The sequence below is a fragment of the Rhyacophila brunnea genome, unplaced genomic scaffold (assembly GCF_057557595.1).
Source record: "Rhyacophila brunnea isolate RB1 unplaced genomic scaffold, BYU_Rbru_1.0 scaffold_24, whole genome shotgun sequence".
In the NCBI taxonomy this organism is placed as follows: Eukaryota; Metazoa; Arthropoda; class Insecta; order Trichoptera; family Rhyacophilidae; genus Rhyacophila; species Rhyacophila brunnea.
Window position 1 is genome coordinate 23,219,684 of NW_028232904.1, and position 16,598 is coordinate 23,236,281.

Genomic DNA, 16,598 nt, shown 5'->3' on the forward strand with positions numbered 1-16,598 from the left:
CGAAATGACTTCTTATACAAAACAGAGTTAACTGAACATGAATTCAATTCTTCTTAAAGATGGCTAAAAGTATTAAAAAAATGCATTGGCACCGTGTTCTGATGTATTCTAAAATTTTCAAATGTCTAGCTAGTTGGAAAGTTAGTTAAAAATTGATTGCAAGATTTGTACTGGATAAAAAACCACCGGACAAAAAAGAATACGACCTAATAAAAACGTAAAATTGACAGATATTATGAGAAAATACAATTAATAATTTGGTTATGCAGTTAATAAATTAATAGTAAGTACTTAAGTAGTGATGTTGCATAAATTTATTAAGATACAAGAAAACATAACAGTTTAAATCAATTGCTGAACTGAATCATATTTTTAGAGAGTCCAATCTACCGGAAAGTAAAAGTCGAGTTGGAAATATGACGTAGAAAGTTGAAAAAATTTATAAAAAAATGATATTATTTTGAATTAAGAACCATAATATACTATTTTACTTCTTAATTAAATATATATTGTTCCTATTTTGAAATTTGCCATGTTACTTACCTACTGGAGTTTGATCAGAAGTGGGAAAAAATATATCCAAGAAATAACCTGGTTTTCTTCACTGGTTTTTATTCGATTTTTTGTTATAGTGTAAAAAAATATGCCAATAGTAACGATGTGTATTTATGAGATGCTGGATAATATTTCAAAGGTAAACTTACCGAAAGCCAAAATACCGAATGACGAATTTCTCGAAAACCATGTTCCCGAATACCAAATATCCGAAAAAATACATTGTCATAATATCGGCAAAAAACTTTACTAGTAAAACGTATTCATTATTGACAATTTGAATTTGTGTTGAGAAAATACAAAATTAGTTGTCTTTTTAAAGTAGCTATATCAAGTCTTGATACAGTTTCAACAGATAAAAAGGTTGGACAAAATAACGTCACGTTTTTTGCTACATATGCACTATAAAATACCTTAATAACAATTAATTAAATAATGGATGCCATAAATATACGCTCTGTTGGAGATATTTTTTTTCTCAACAGACATATAAGACATAACAGACGATAATACCTAATTACAATAGTAATGTAGAAGCAGTTAAAAATCACAGAAATGTTCAGTCTTGAGAAAATCACGACGATGTTATGTGAACCCCTGCATCCCCGATATAAGAAGTTAGTGCCGTACCCACTGGACTACAACACTTGTCGCAACTAGTCATATGTGAATATGATACATGCGACAGGTAGCGCTCCATTGATGGAATAATATTATGTCCCTTCGATAAACAACATGAATATCTTATTATTGTGTCATCCCCTAGCGGAGGTCGGCCACCGTCAAGGCGATCTTATCTTTGTCGTCTGCTACCCGGAAAAAATTCAGTGAAGCTGCACTCGTACTAATCACGGATGTTTTTAAGCCACGAAATGCAGCGCCGTCCTCTGCTACGCTTACCGTTGATCTTTGACAAGTTGTGAAATGCTGTACTTTTGTCCTCTCATAATGTGGCCAAGTTACTGTAGTCTCCTGGTTTTTGATACAACATGAATATAATATATTATACATATTGTACTACTAAACATTTTTCAGCATTTGATGGCTTGATGAAAAGACCTGAATTTCGAGATTTGATTAAAAAATCATTGCTAAATGAGCAAGTATGGTCAAAATAATAGGTACCCTTTAATTGGGGCTTTTTTTTAAAAAAGCCACTTCTATATTACACGTTTTTCAAATGTGTAATATTACCTAGACATGGTGTGTAAAATTCCCACCTCCGCTCCCGTTATGTATATGCAGCCACGTCATACGCGGCCGGCTAACATAACCCTTACGTGTGCCAGATCAAAGAATTTAAGCCCTCATTTTGTCCCGAGCAGAGCCGCACGGGACTGGTGATGCAACCTTGCACCGAAGTGTGAATGCATGATGTTAATATATATAGCAACTATCAGAGTGACTTTAGTTTGAAGAGTCGCAAGGTGAGTCGAGAGTGTCCCGCCCCCCGTACGCTCTGGCGAATTTAGTAAAGGCCGCAAAATTGGCCTCGGTTGCCACCATGTCCGCGTGTCCTATTGGGCCCGAATGGGGTCGGACCCGAGCAAAAAACTCCGCTCGTTCGGGGCCCATAAGTAAACAGTCCCACAGGACGTGCTCTGCGTCCTGCTGGTCGTGTCCACATGAGCAACCCGACCCATGTCCTGCCAAACCAAACCCAATATTACCTAGACAGTAATATTATAGAGTATCTACTTAATGAGGTTTATTATTGATCTTAATTATTATTACATTCGGGATTTGGTCTTTCGTGATTTCGGCATTCGGGATCATGACCCAAACCCCTAATTATGCGGCATGTTATGATTCATGCCAAATCTTCACTAGGCAAACCCTTTCAAAATTCAACTCTCATCTCAATCGCAAAGTTTGAGAACAATTTCTCCTACGCTACAGCCTCCGACTGCCAAATCGGAAGGAAACCGAGCAGGGAAGGGGTTAAGCTAAAGTGGAGGGGGGTTACTTCCGGTCTTATGATTTATTCCCTCCAATTTTCTCAGAAACGGTGCGGGGCGCGTGCGCAGAGCCGAACGTCCCGAGGAGAAAAAGATGCTGGAACGGTTTTATTGGAATTGGGGAAAAAATAATATATTACTTATCTGTGTCGTGATGGTTTTTTTTTTTGTTTTAAAAATATGGTAGAGATATTTCAAAGAAATCGTGTGGTTTTCGAGTGCTTTCGTTTTTTTTTTTTTTTAAATTTGTTTCATAAAATATTCATCGAATGCTTAGAAGTTTTCTGTCTTGTGTCCAAAAAAAACAAAATAGAAAAGGAATTTTTGGCGATATAAATCTTCTATAAAAAGACTTTGCAAATCGTAACATTTTTTTTGTATAAAAATACTAAGAAAAACTTTGAAGTCTATTTTGTGTTTTGTGTGTCTGACATTGACTTATTTAAATGTTATACATTGCAAATATTTACCTATAGTCATATATTATTAAGTTTAAAAATAATAACTTTTCTTATTTGTTTTTAAATATTAAAATAGGAAACCATTTAATTTTAATAAATTTATATTTAAATGAAAATAAGTTTTCATTTATAATAACCTTTTCATGCCATGAAAACGTTAGAAAATAAGAAGAAATTAATAAAATAAACACATTATTGCTAGTTAAAAAATTGCTATGATAATAATCACAAAATAAATTTAATAAACGTATTTTAATAAAATCGTAGCTCACTCTTTTTTAGTTAATAATGCGAAGTGAATTCAAATGCATAAATTTATAAAAAAATAGTTGGATATAAAAAATCAATTTTAATTATGTTAAAACTATGTACTTATGTCCAAAAATCACTCTTGGGTAAACTATTTTCTGGTCTTAAAGTCTTTCTAACCAACCAAGAATCTGCATTTTTTTCTCACTCTGCTGCCTGCCTCCATTATTACTGCAACTATGGGTTTCTAACTAAGTGTACACGATAGAGGGAATAAATTAAAATTAGAATAGTAGAAAATACAGTTGGTACAATTTAAGCACGTTACCAGAGAACCAAACATAAAAATTGACAGAAATTATGAGAAGATACAATTAATAATTAAGTTATGCAATTAATGTTAATAGTAAGTACTAAAGTAATGTTGCATAAATTTATTATATCCGACCATGTCCGTTCCTTATAGAACCATAATTGTATGAGCCTCCACAGAGTGGAGGTTTGTATTAACACATTTTGTTTTTACGAGAAATGGATGTCAGCTACTTGAACCTGTTAGATCCATACTCTGACTCATACACAAATTGAAAAACAATATATATGTACTTGCCAGACCCAGGATTCAAATCTGGGACCCACGACGCTATAGGCCGACGCTTACGTCGTGTGTAGGGATTCCAACCCCGGGATCCCGAGCTATTTTTGATACCTATGAATCCCGGGATTGATAAACATAATCCCGAAACTTTCGGGATTGATTTTTTTCCAATTTTTATGGGAAATAAAATAAAAACGAAAATATGACAGAAAAAATACTTTTAATAACAAATAATTACATTATAGATAAACTGAGTTTTAATGAAGTTTGATTTATAGCCATATCTTTTATTTTTTCACATAAATTAATAAAAATAAGAAAATGGTTGGAAAAAACAATGCTTTGCACTATTAACGAAGTAATTCCACCATGATCTCATACGTTTTACGGCAGTTTCATATTATTTGGCTGACTAATTAAGATTTATGAAGCGCAAAGGCCATAAGTATTCCATGATTTGCTTTACTATTTAAAATCTCGCTAACCCATTCATTAAGTATTTACTATCAAAAACAGCAATCTCATATATATAAATTCACATTATTATTTATATTAAAATATTATTTACTCCGTTAAACTTATGTATTTCCAAAATTGAACGTATACAATATTAATAATAAACGTTCAAAATAATGTTATTTGTTAATATTTGTTTTTATATTAACAATGGAAAAAATGCCAATCCCAGGACCAGTTCCGTGATCCCGGGATTGTCAAATTGTAATCCCGAAATCCCGGGATCAGAATTTTGGCTCGTGATTGGATCCCCTAGTCGTGTGGCCATCGTGGGTATGTATCTAATGAGCAGATAGTGGTTCATATGTCGAATAACACTCTCATTTATTTTAATAATACAACGGATCTATTACAAATATGCTAATACTAAAATCGGAAAATACGGAATATATAAATCAATGACGTATTATGTTACATCATTCAATAATATTTTCTCTCATGTGGCCCAAATGTTTTTTCAACTAATAGAAATATCTGACAGTTAACTAGGCAGTCATTAATGAACCAATAATTATTTTTTCCCCAATGAGTTATTTTATATTTATGCAGGTATAAGGTCACTGTAATATTTATTCACTGCGAACGTATATAAAATAATATAATATATTGTCAGTTGTAAGGGGTGTTACTCTTCTCTCGTTCTTTCCCTCTCATTTATAAATTATTACATGTCGTGGGTTCGACGAAGTGTATATTATTGTATATTACCACGTTTTTCTTAGCTCGTATTCTTGTTTATCCGGTAGTTGTTTATCCAGTACAAATCTTGCAATCGATTTTTAACTAAGCTCCCGACTAGTTAGACATTTGAAAAACTTTTTGAATATATCAGAACACGATGCCAATGCATTCTTTTAATACTCTTAGCGTCTTAGCCATCGTTAAGTAGAATTGAATTCATTTTCTGTTAATTGTATTTTGTATGAAAAGTTATTTCGGAAGAAATCCGTAATCCAATCCACTATTATTGGTTGCTAAGTGGGTGGTCTTAGCAACAAAATTATTAATATATACGTGCATTACTATATAAATCAAAATGAAATTTCAGTATTCTATATTTGTTTGTTTGTTTGTTTGTTTGTTGTAAAATAGCAAAAAAATATTTGTGGACAATTGCCTTATTTGTCCTAAATTATTAATACATAGAATTGTCAAGTTTGTATGATTCAACAGAAATTTTAAAAACGTGCTATTTAAAAAGTTCTTTTTATCTTGTAATTATTTTATCTTTTAACTTTTTACATTACAATAATTTGATACAACGCGAATACGTATAAGTTTTCTATCCTGCAATAAACTGATAATCCTTTTTATTATTGCTGGAAGTTTGTTAACTAATAAAACATTTTTGAATTAATGCAAATAGAATTCCACCGAATCCCAACTACTTAGCTAAGCTTATATCCCATATGCAGGTTTTTACTTAGCATTCAAACATTTCAAGCTTCCAACGATATATTTCATACTTGCTTATTCATTTAATTTCTCCCTTATTATGTCGTAAAAATTTGTTGAAAAAAGAAAATTAATTATATTCTGTGCCTAGTGTTTAAAGATGACAGCTGTAAATTTTTTTGATTGTAATACGACAAGGTAAACCTCTCAAGAATCTAAAAGACATACATATACTCTACGCCGTATCGTGCTTAGTATCTGGGGTTATATTATGTAAGTTGTACGTATGCAATTTATCGTGGGAGACTTATTTGTGCGACGCAGTACGTGAAACATGAGTTCGTATAACATTTTATCAAATGACGAGTTTTTCGTTAAACATTTCACCGTGGAATACATTTTTACGTATCTTAAAAATGCGGTGATAGTTTGCAAATAGTACTGTTACAATTAGATTAACCCTTACCTAACCTAACCTAAGCTAACCTTGTAAAGACATCTCACAAAATTCGCCACGTAGCATACAAATGTTATACGAACTTATGTTTCACGTACTGCGGCTCACGAATAAGTGTCCTGTGGTGAACTGTTTACGTACAAATTTCCGGATACGAGTATCTGGAGTCCTTATCTAGTTTCCTACAAACTTATTTTAGAGCGTGTCCAGAAGAAATTTCTTCAATGGACTATTTTCCTTTATAAACTTTGTCAAACGATTATTTTCCGACTGCTTTTCCACAAAGCATGCTTGCTTTTCACTTTTTTAAATTTCGTTACGTAGGTGACTTCGTAAAATATTTTTGCTTACTGTCACGTTGGGGATTTTTCAATTCTCACGTCCAAAAGAATGTGAATTTATATGGACACGTCAATTATCTACGTGGTCGCAGCCATGGCATATTCTGGGTCAGAACCGTTTCCTAGTTACTTAAACTTATCAGACACCGTTAGCAAGGGGTGCAGGACCAGTCAATACGCTCCCCAAAGACGTAGAAGTTTTCAGTAATGAACTTGAAATTTCATTTTATTTTATAACATTTTTAATGTTTTTTATTATTTTGTTTTCTTTTGTGAGGGTAATTTAAATGATATTCTATAATTATTATGTATTTTTATTTAACTTGTTTGAATAGAAGCAGTTATTTATTTTAATTGAAATCTCGTGTCGTGAATTCAGATTTTTTATGTCACCAATATTTTTTTTTAATAAATAAAATATTGAAAAATATTATTTACTTAGGTAGATTTTTTTGAAATTATACTTCTTTTGGGGCATATGGGAGAGAGTAAAATCGAGAGCTGCGCGCGCACATCGTTACAAAAGTTCGCGACAGTATGAAGTTAGCTGCGATTCAGTCAGGTGTATACAAACGCAAGACGTTTGATAGTAGAATCATTCCGTTCCTAGGCAACGAATTTATTATTATCGGCTATTTGCAATTCCTTACGTAAACAAACAATTAAACGTCAGAATGACAGTGTTGTTACTTTAAAAACAAAATAAATAAGAGCTAGTCGAAGAATCTAGGTTATCACAAGTTTCGTTTTTGTTTTGTTATGCCAAAGAAGTATAACTTACCGATTTTTTATATCCCCAATGTTTTTATTAAATAAATAAAATAGTGGGAAATATAAGTAAATTTACTTAGGTAGATATTTTTTTTAATAATAAAAACAATATTAACTTATTCGAGTTAAATTTTCATATTCAAAGGACTTTGTAACCACCGTGTCCATACACGTATAACAGGATAAGCCGCTTGCTACATATCCATCAAACTGATTGGGGCGTACTTTTTGATGAATGGATTTATTAGTTTATATATCAGAATCGAGTGAATTTATAAAGGCATATTATCTGGATATTTCATTTTTTATCCAAACACATAAAGTACTTACTTACTCATAAGATATATTTTTATTAAGACCATTAATTATATATTAAAATTCTTCATTTTAAATATCTACATCATTTGATTCTGAAAAAAAATCGACCGAACTGTATTATAATATTATAAAAACACATGCCATCTCCACAATATAATACCAAATGTCCATAATTTGACAACACCGCAAACAAATAAAAATATAAACACTTGAAAAAAAATACTCAGCGGGATTCAAACCAACACACTCTTGGGATTTGCGCCTATCTAATTGCGACGAAGTGAACTAGTGTATTTACAATTTTCACTGAAGCGCCTTCAAAATTTCGTTTTTATTTATCAGTCAGTTTTTGTACTTTAAATCAAGGTATAACAATGATCTTTATAACTTACTCTTTTCAGAATTTCTCCAAATTCTTCTTATAAAACATACTTGACCTTGATAATAATTTAATAAACTATTTTTTTTACTCGAAGAATAATTCATATTTTTTCCTAGTGCATAAAATATATTTCTATGAGGTGTTTTCAAAATATGATGTAGGTTCAGAAAAGAATGTTACCCATTATCCGCGATATGTAAATATATCCAATTAGTCATTAATTAGGATACTATTTTATTATTAATGCAAATATTATATTTTAGAAAATACATAATTTTGAAAAAGATCCGAAACATACTTATTGGATAAAAGGTCTAGAAAAGATTTAAATAACTAGGACTCAAACTTAAATATTTATACGCATAAAATGGCCGCAGGAACGTAAACAGCCATGCCACATTGGCATTTTTTTTGCCAAATCTAGTATTTAAGAATATATGTGTCGCTACATTTCAAAATCAGCCAAGTCCACCTTTAGGTATTTTTTACTTTTTTTGTGAATTGCTGAAGAACTACTGCTTTCTAACATTTCTGCATTATCAAAATGTGGAATTTATTAATTTTAAATATTCTATACTCGAAATAATATAAACTCTCACCCTTGTGACTGTGTATTTGAGAAAACAAAAAGCTGTTTTTCTCCTATTCATCTATTATGGACTTGGCTCATTTTGAAATCTAGCGACGCATATTAAATATATTTAGATTGTAAAATAGGTAGACATTTGGCGTATGGTGTTAAATCTAGCATTTTTAGTGCGTAATACATTTTAATATACCATTATTTTAAATAACTACGATGATGGAGTAGGATGATTACAAGTGGCGCATTGCATCTTTGCGCCTACTTATTCTTTTGAAGTAGGCGCCATAACTGAATCCATCTTCATATTTTCAACACCTGAGTACTCCGAGTTCAAGTCATGTGTGATTGTCAGTTTAAATGGTCGTCAGTTTTGAGTGAGCTGTCGGTAACAAGCTCTCAGTAACAAATTTAACACCAAACATTGAAAGACTAGCGAAATCCAAACGCTCAGAGCTCTTAGTGCTCCATTCCGTTCAGAGCTCTCTCTATCACATCCTACAACTGTACTGTGGTCCAGAGTTATCTTCACCAAAGAAAGACTCTCCGGCAGCTGTAGCACCATCAGCGGGGTCCACGACAGCGATCGCCCTCTCGTCCAAGAGATCATTTCTGACTATTGTAAATTGGTGCTCTGTGTTTTTTGAACTGGCATAAATTAATTAATTTAAATGCGTGATTGAGTTATTCCTTTTCTTCCCCTAAGCGAAGCAGATCCTACCTCTATTCTTATTTTCCAACCCCAACCGTGAACCTAAGAAGGTATAAAATGTGCTTGAGTTGTATGGCGCATCTGAACTCGTCTGTGAAAAAAATTGGCGCATGGTATGCAAAAGGTTGGCCACCCCTGACTAAGATATTTATTCAGGTAGTTGGGTATTTTTAGTCAATATAAACGATCATCTTTTTTATATTATTTACTAACTCTGATTTCAAAAAGATTTCAGGATGTTCAAATAAATAATTTTGATGTACTAAAAATATTTCGATTATGTTTTAATTTGATTATAATATATAAAAGAATAAAATTATTGAATAGACCTGACTATTTCAGAATTTAATAATCCCCAATTAAATATACAAAATAATCTATCGTTTACAAAATCACACCAGATGTTGGGAGATTTACAGTATTTGAAAAACTTTAACCGATTATTATTCCTTGGCGGCCCTATTCAAATTAGAAATTGATTGAGCTTAAATTGAAATTTGGAAAGTGCTTTCGCTCGATTCATTAGGTTTACAACACTTTAACTCTTTGAGCTTTTCAAATTTATTAATCGCGAAATTCAATATTGGCAATTAAGATTTTATAAATAACAAGTTTTGGAAACTTTTGACGCGGTCAAGAGTCTGGCGCTCCTAGCAAGTTTGGGAATGATTTGACATAAAATTATATTAATTAACATTTTGTAAGTCACGTTATTATCATTATTTAATATAATTAGTATTACTTAGGGACCCTAATACATAAATGTTATTATTTTTGGTATCTTGTATAATGTCTTAGGATTTCAGTTTATACGAAAAATGGATGTAAGCCACTTGCTCAACCTATTAGGTCAATACTCTGACTCAAAAACAATATGTGTATTTACTGGACCCAGGATTCAAACCTGAGACCCACGAAGTTATAATTAACAGTGGGGTATTTTATTTATCCCACTATTACTTTGAAGAATATTTTTTTGATAAATGCAATATTTGTTCTCCACCGTTGATCCTTTTATTAATTCACCTGTTTCATTTAAACGCGCTATCTCCAAAATGTTGTATAAATAGAAATATATATATATATATTTTTTGTATATAATTTAATTATTAATTATTTGTCCTCATTTTTCTCATGTAATTTCTTTATATTTATGTTATTCTTACTTTCTATCTTGTTAGGCTTAACTATATTACAATGTATACATGGAAACTTTGCTGGTTGCAATAACTTTTCATTATTACATTTTAAATTTTTGTAATCAATAATTATGTAACTGTTTGTTTCCTTAATAAATAAAATAAAAATAAAAATAAAAATGGGGGACTAAATGTAAAAAATCTTAACACCACTGCACATTTATGTACTGAAATATGACAAATTCTAAAACATTAGAGCGATAGGTTTAGAAGAATACTATTTTATGTAATAAAAATACTTTATGCAGTCATCAAATGTTTAAAATAAATATAAAGGATAATAAGGCTTCAAAATTATATGAATAGATTATCTACAACGTTTAAGCTATGTCCAGGATCTTACTTTGAAAATGGAAAAAAGCTCCATTTTGACCCACGCTGAGCACGTCCACCCTTAATGACTCAACTAATTAAGATATGAAGAGTATTTAAAATTCGTAATCAAAAATAATGAATATTTTTAATAAATACTATTTATAAAGAAATAATATATTCTTTATTTAAATTTCGAAATTAAAATTATCACACTATAAATAATCGAAGACATTTCTCAAAAATTAGCCTCAGCTCTGCAGTTTATAATAAGATTAAAAGCAACCAACTATTTTTTGGTATTTAAAGTCTAGACGGATTTTGATAGTTTAACCGCTCGCTGAAGAAAATGATAAACGCTTCGTTATAAGTTAAGTTTCTTAAGGCTCTTTCGTAAACATAAATAATCTATTATTCTTACTTAAACGGAGTCGTACTATCAAGTTCATAAATTTCAGACGACATTCATCTTTTGTATAATTTAATTAAATAATATGTGCATATGACGCACCCCATTATTTTATATTATGTGAGTTGTCTAGACCCTAGCTTTTGAGTCATAACTCACATTTTTTGTTAATAATGCCAAGTGAGTTTAAATGCATCGATGTATAGTCGGATATTAAATATCACTTTTGATTTCGTCGTTGTAGGATTGGTTTGTCGAATAGACCAAATGTCAAATGTTCAGGAGACAAAAAACAAATTTCATTGTCCTATATTTAAATACATGGATGTATTTAAATTGTTGTTTTGACAGCATATGAATGCTGTATTCATTACAATATAATTTAAAGAAAAGGATGGTTTTGCTCCATTTAGACACAATCATTCTGCATTAATAGGTCGATTTCGACAAAAACGGATATTCGACAAACCAGTCATATAGCGATGTTATGTCAATGGAATTTACAAAAAGCAGTCATTGGTAAATTATATTCTGACTTTAAGGTATTTTTAGCCAACCAGGAATCAGTATTTTTTCTTACACTGTGGTTGGGCCAAATATAGTGGCCGTCATTCCTTATTTCCTCAACTATCTCATATCCTTATTGATTATTGACGTAAGACCTGAGCGACCAGCAGTTACGGGTCATTATTAGACCGGGATTGCAAGATATGTTCAGTTACATCTAGACAACGGATGCGCTTAGGCTTGTTAAAGCTAAGTCGTCTTGGCACTTGTAAATTGTTCATAAACCACTGTGCGTATAGAGTTATTCGTCCATCGAGTACCCTTTCGACGGTACAAGCAGTGACATCAAGACAACGGGTGCATGTAGGCTTGTTACTGCTACGCCGTCGTTAACCATAAAGTGACTCAGACAAAATACATCTATTCAATCTTCGTTGCACTAAATTTGACATGGTTTGAGCGAAGGTCACGTCTCCATCATCTTGTCATATTGTCATCATCATTCATCATCAAAAATCAAGTGAACCCGTGTGACATTTCGAACCGTCTGTTTATGTGTAAGTGAGTGAGTGCGTGAACACCAAACCGACTTCAGCACGTGCCAGCCCTATCAACATAAATATCTGGCATCCTGTCAACCCCCCCTCCTTCCTTATACCAACCCTATTACCAACCATCAACTCTAAATTACAGTCCACTGCAAAAAGCGAAACCACATGGCGAATTTTACATTTTTAGAAGGAAACATTAGAAAAATTAGTGCTAGTCTTTTTTTGCGATTTTTTCACAACTTGATTTTTGGATAATGTGAGTTACGACTCTAGGCTGCTTTTGGATAATATACTTTTTGATTTATTTAAATACATATTTCGAATTTTCATTATAATTTATTAAGAAATGCCAATCGCGAATTTCAGAATATAATAATAAAATATAATTATTATTATATTACATATTATATAATATTGGAAAAATAATTCTTATAATAACTAGAGTATTTTCATAACGCGGTGATTTATACAATATAAAAATCAAATATATCAGTTTATGCCGATATCATATCCTTCCCAATCATTTATGTCTCCCAGGCACAGTTAAAAAAAATTCAGTTACTATTCGACCGCCGCTGCGCTAACAGTTTAACTCAATCATCAACTCATTAACAGAAGCACATGGTGACCCGTCGTAAGACTGATAAACAAAACCATAATCAAACAAATGTACGAGTGCATGACCCGGGATCTAACTGGACGCTCCAAAAAGCCAGTAGCTTGACCATAAAAAAGGTTAGTGCCTGAACTACATCATTGCGTACGCTATTCTCCACAAAACTTAAACTTCCTCAAATGAAGTCCACTCAAAATTATCCCCAATATTATTATATTTTAAACTTACATTTTAAACTTTAGTCTGGTACAACAGCAACATTTACAAAGTGACACTGAACTAAATCGGTAGGTGTCTTACAGTGATTAACTCACTTTATATATATATATAAACACATCATTGATACAAAGATTGCCAATACTACAACATCACGAAATAATTATATAACCACAATTATTCAAACCAGTGAAATAGTGGTATTCTAATTATTCACAACATTTTAACTTGTGCCCACGACCCCATATTTTTGCCATTCATACCCACAGGCTCAAACAGTCCACTTAATTCACAATTATCAAGTTATTTTATATTATTTAATATTTAAAAGGTCTTACCTGTGGATAGTCTCCAAACTTGGTCTGGTAGTCGAAGACATACAAGTAGGAGTTTCTCCGAAGTGCTGAGTGGAGATCTGCAGTGTGAACCACTGGGGCAACGACTTGAGCATCGCTCAGAGCTTCTAGCGTCTCGTCTCTGGAAAGATAAAAATATAAAAATATAGTGATGATGTAAGAGGAAATTAAACACCCATAAAAAATACTTTTTTTATTTATAAAGTTCTGAAAATTACGTATATTCATAATTTTAAAGAAATCGTCACATAATAATTAAACAAACATCATGAAAAATGCCAGAAACATATTCATACCTATCGGAAAAGCTACTACAACATTTTAATCAAAGTCAATTTCAAATACACATCTAAATATTTAATTATTCCTCTTGCGTATAATTCATTAATAATTGTAATAATATATTGAGGATCTAAAATTGTATTTGATTATCTTTTTTTTTCAAATAATAATTGTACTATGCATGATAGAAAAATTATTTAGAAATTCGATATTTATTTATAATAAAAATAAGTAAATAGTTGGGCCAAATATGGTGGCTGTCATTCCTTATTTCCCTACCTACTTCACATCTTTATTTATTTTTGTCACAAGACCAGACAACCAGCAATTATGGTCCATGAGACGACCGTGATTGCGAATAAAATTCAGTTAGCTTGAGTGAAATCAAGAAAGCAGACGCGTGCGGGTGTGTTATAACTTAGCCATCTTTAACCATAGAGTGACTCAAAGCGCATATTTGCGCTAAATTTGATATGATTTGAGTGAACGTCGCGTCAATCATCCATCCTGAATTTTTCATCAGTGCGTTAGTGCGTGAATACTAAACCGGCTCCAGCGCGCGCCAGCCCTCTAAACATAAAAGGTCAGTGTCTGGTATCCTATGTAAACCCCCCATAGATTTGTTAATCTTATTTTTAAAGTATATATTATAATTTTTCATGAAGAACTATTTAAATTTCAATTATAAATAAGATTTTTACTAACGAATTTAATCTCGTAAAGAAATCGTAATAATTTGACCTAAAAACAGCTTTAAAACAGATAATACAAGTGCACTACGGTTTATTGGTAGTGCTCAACAGGAAAAAAAGCTTCAAGATGCTATGCAAAGCTCTGCCTCGTAAATATTTTCGTTAGGAGCTTTCATAGTGGAAAGAAAAGTCGAGAAGTCATCGGACAGACGAAAGCTGCACGTACTTGCACTGTGAAAGAGCTCTACGGTTATCGAGCCATTTGGTCGTAAACCAGTTGGCGAATAAAACTTTTTTTAAGCTGTCTCACTATACTAGTCAAGTTAGTAAAACTTTCACGTTCACATATTTTACTATTATTATTGTATGTATGAGTTATTCAAATTAAGACACAGGCATTGTTGTATTGCAATACTTTAGTAAAGTCCTATTCATTGCATACCTACGAATTATTACAACATTTTTATTAGCTCGTATTCTTGTTTGTCCGGTGGTTGTTTGTCCAGTACAAGTCTTGCAATCGATTTTTAACTAACTTCCTAGACTAGCTAGATATTTAATTTTTTTTAAATATATCAGAACACGATGCCAATGCATTCTTTTAATGCTTTTAGCCATCTTTAAGTAGAATTGAATTCATTTTCAGTTAATGTTAAGTTAATGAAAGTAAAAGACTATTATTGGTTGCTAAGGGGGTGGTCCTAGCAACTAAATTATTAATGTCAAAATGACATTTCAGTATTCTATATTTCTTTGTTTGTTTGTTTTTTATTTACATCATATCAAGTACAAGTTTGAGCATATTGAACATAATAATTCAACAGAAAATTTAAAAACGTTGTACTTACATAAAAAGTTCTTTTTATCTTGTAATTTTTTTTTATATTTCATATTTTAATATTTTATATTCAACATTTCGTTACCTCAATAGACTAGATATTATATATAACTAGATATCTTGATTTTCACTGTTTTTGAGATAGCTATTCAATACGATTTTACATTTCCTTCTCTATAGAATGATAAAACTAGGTAAGTCAGAAGTTAATGGAAACTGTAAAAATTTTATGTACTATTAGATACATTTAAACCTTAAATGAATTAAATAAATAAAATAATATATCTTCAATATTTCTTCATACAATTGGACATTAATTGTTCAGACAAGCATAATTATCCATTTTTACTTAAAATAATAATAAATTTGTAGCCTAGATTTATATCAAGTAAAGTTTAAATTTAATTTTCCCCACAATGGCCAAATCAGAGTTATCTAGTTGTAGTATTGAGGTGACGATTTATTACTAAAATAACAGAATAAAGTTTTTCTAGTTTACTTTGCGTTAAAGAGTTATAAAGTAATATATAAACTGTCCCATTCGTGTGAGCTTTCCTCTACATAAAAATGACTAACGAAAAAAGTAGAATAATATTTTTTAAATATCACAAAATTTGCGGTTATAGTTATTCATTACTATTCTATCTAAATCCATCTGTAGTAAATGTAAAATAGCCAGATAAATGTATATAAATAAGCAACAAACTCTAGAGTCTGACGTCGAACGAAAAAAGACTGTCAAATAAAAAAAACATTGCCTTTTTTATCTTCAAGTTCTATAAAAAGCTTTAAGTTAAATTATTTCCAGATGCTTTGAATTTTACAGTTTGGCGTTGAAAAGGTGAAAAAAGCTCGCGAAAAGAAATTGATTGTAAAAGCTATTACGAGAACGATGTCACATCGGCACGAACTATCAATTGAAAAATAGCTATTTATTTAGTAAGGTACTCCATGAACTTTCATTACCACAAAAAAACCTCATTCATAATCATTTTGTATGTGGAAAAAAAATGTTTTAGAAAAGATTAACTATACTTACATTATATTTGAAATTATCATTGATATTTTACTACAAAGAAACTATTATTTTCAACAGTTATCACGTTTTTGTTGTATTTAATGTATATTGGTAAGGACCAAGAAGTTCTACGTAGCATCAAAACCAGGAAACTACAGTACCTCGGCCAGATTATGAGAGGACAAAAATACAGCATTTCCCAACTTGTCATTCAAGGAAAGATCAATGGAAAGCGTAGCAGAGGACGACGCCGCATTTCGTGGCGTAAGAACTTCCGTGATTGGTATGGTAAGGTCCACTGAACTG

The 16,598-nt window shown here is 31.5% G+C and overlaps 1 protein-coding gene across 1 annotated transcript in view; it reads right to left on the bottom strand.

The window, feature by feature from the left end:
• The window catches only part of LOC147069230 (neuroligin-1-like), a 253,110-nt gene that overhangs the window by 33,435 nt on the left and 203,077 nt on the right, over nt 1-16,598 (bottom strand). The window contains exon 9 of the mRNA XM_085951636.1: nt 13,445-13,583. Coding sequence (XP_085807762.1) covers nt 13,445-13,583 — 139 coding nt within the window. The remainder of the gene's footprint in view (nt 1-13,444; nt 13,584-16,598) is intronic.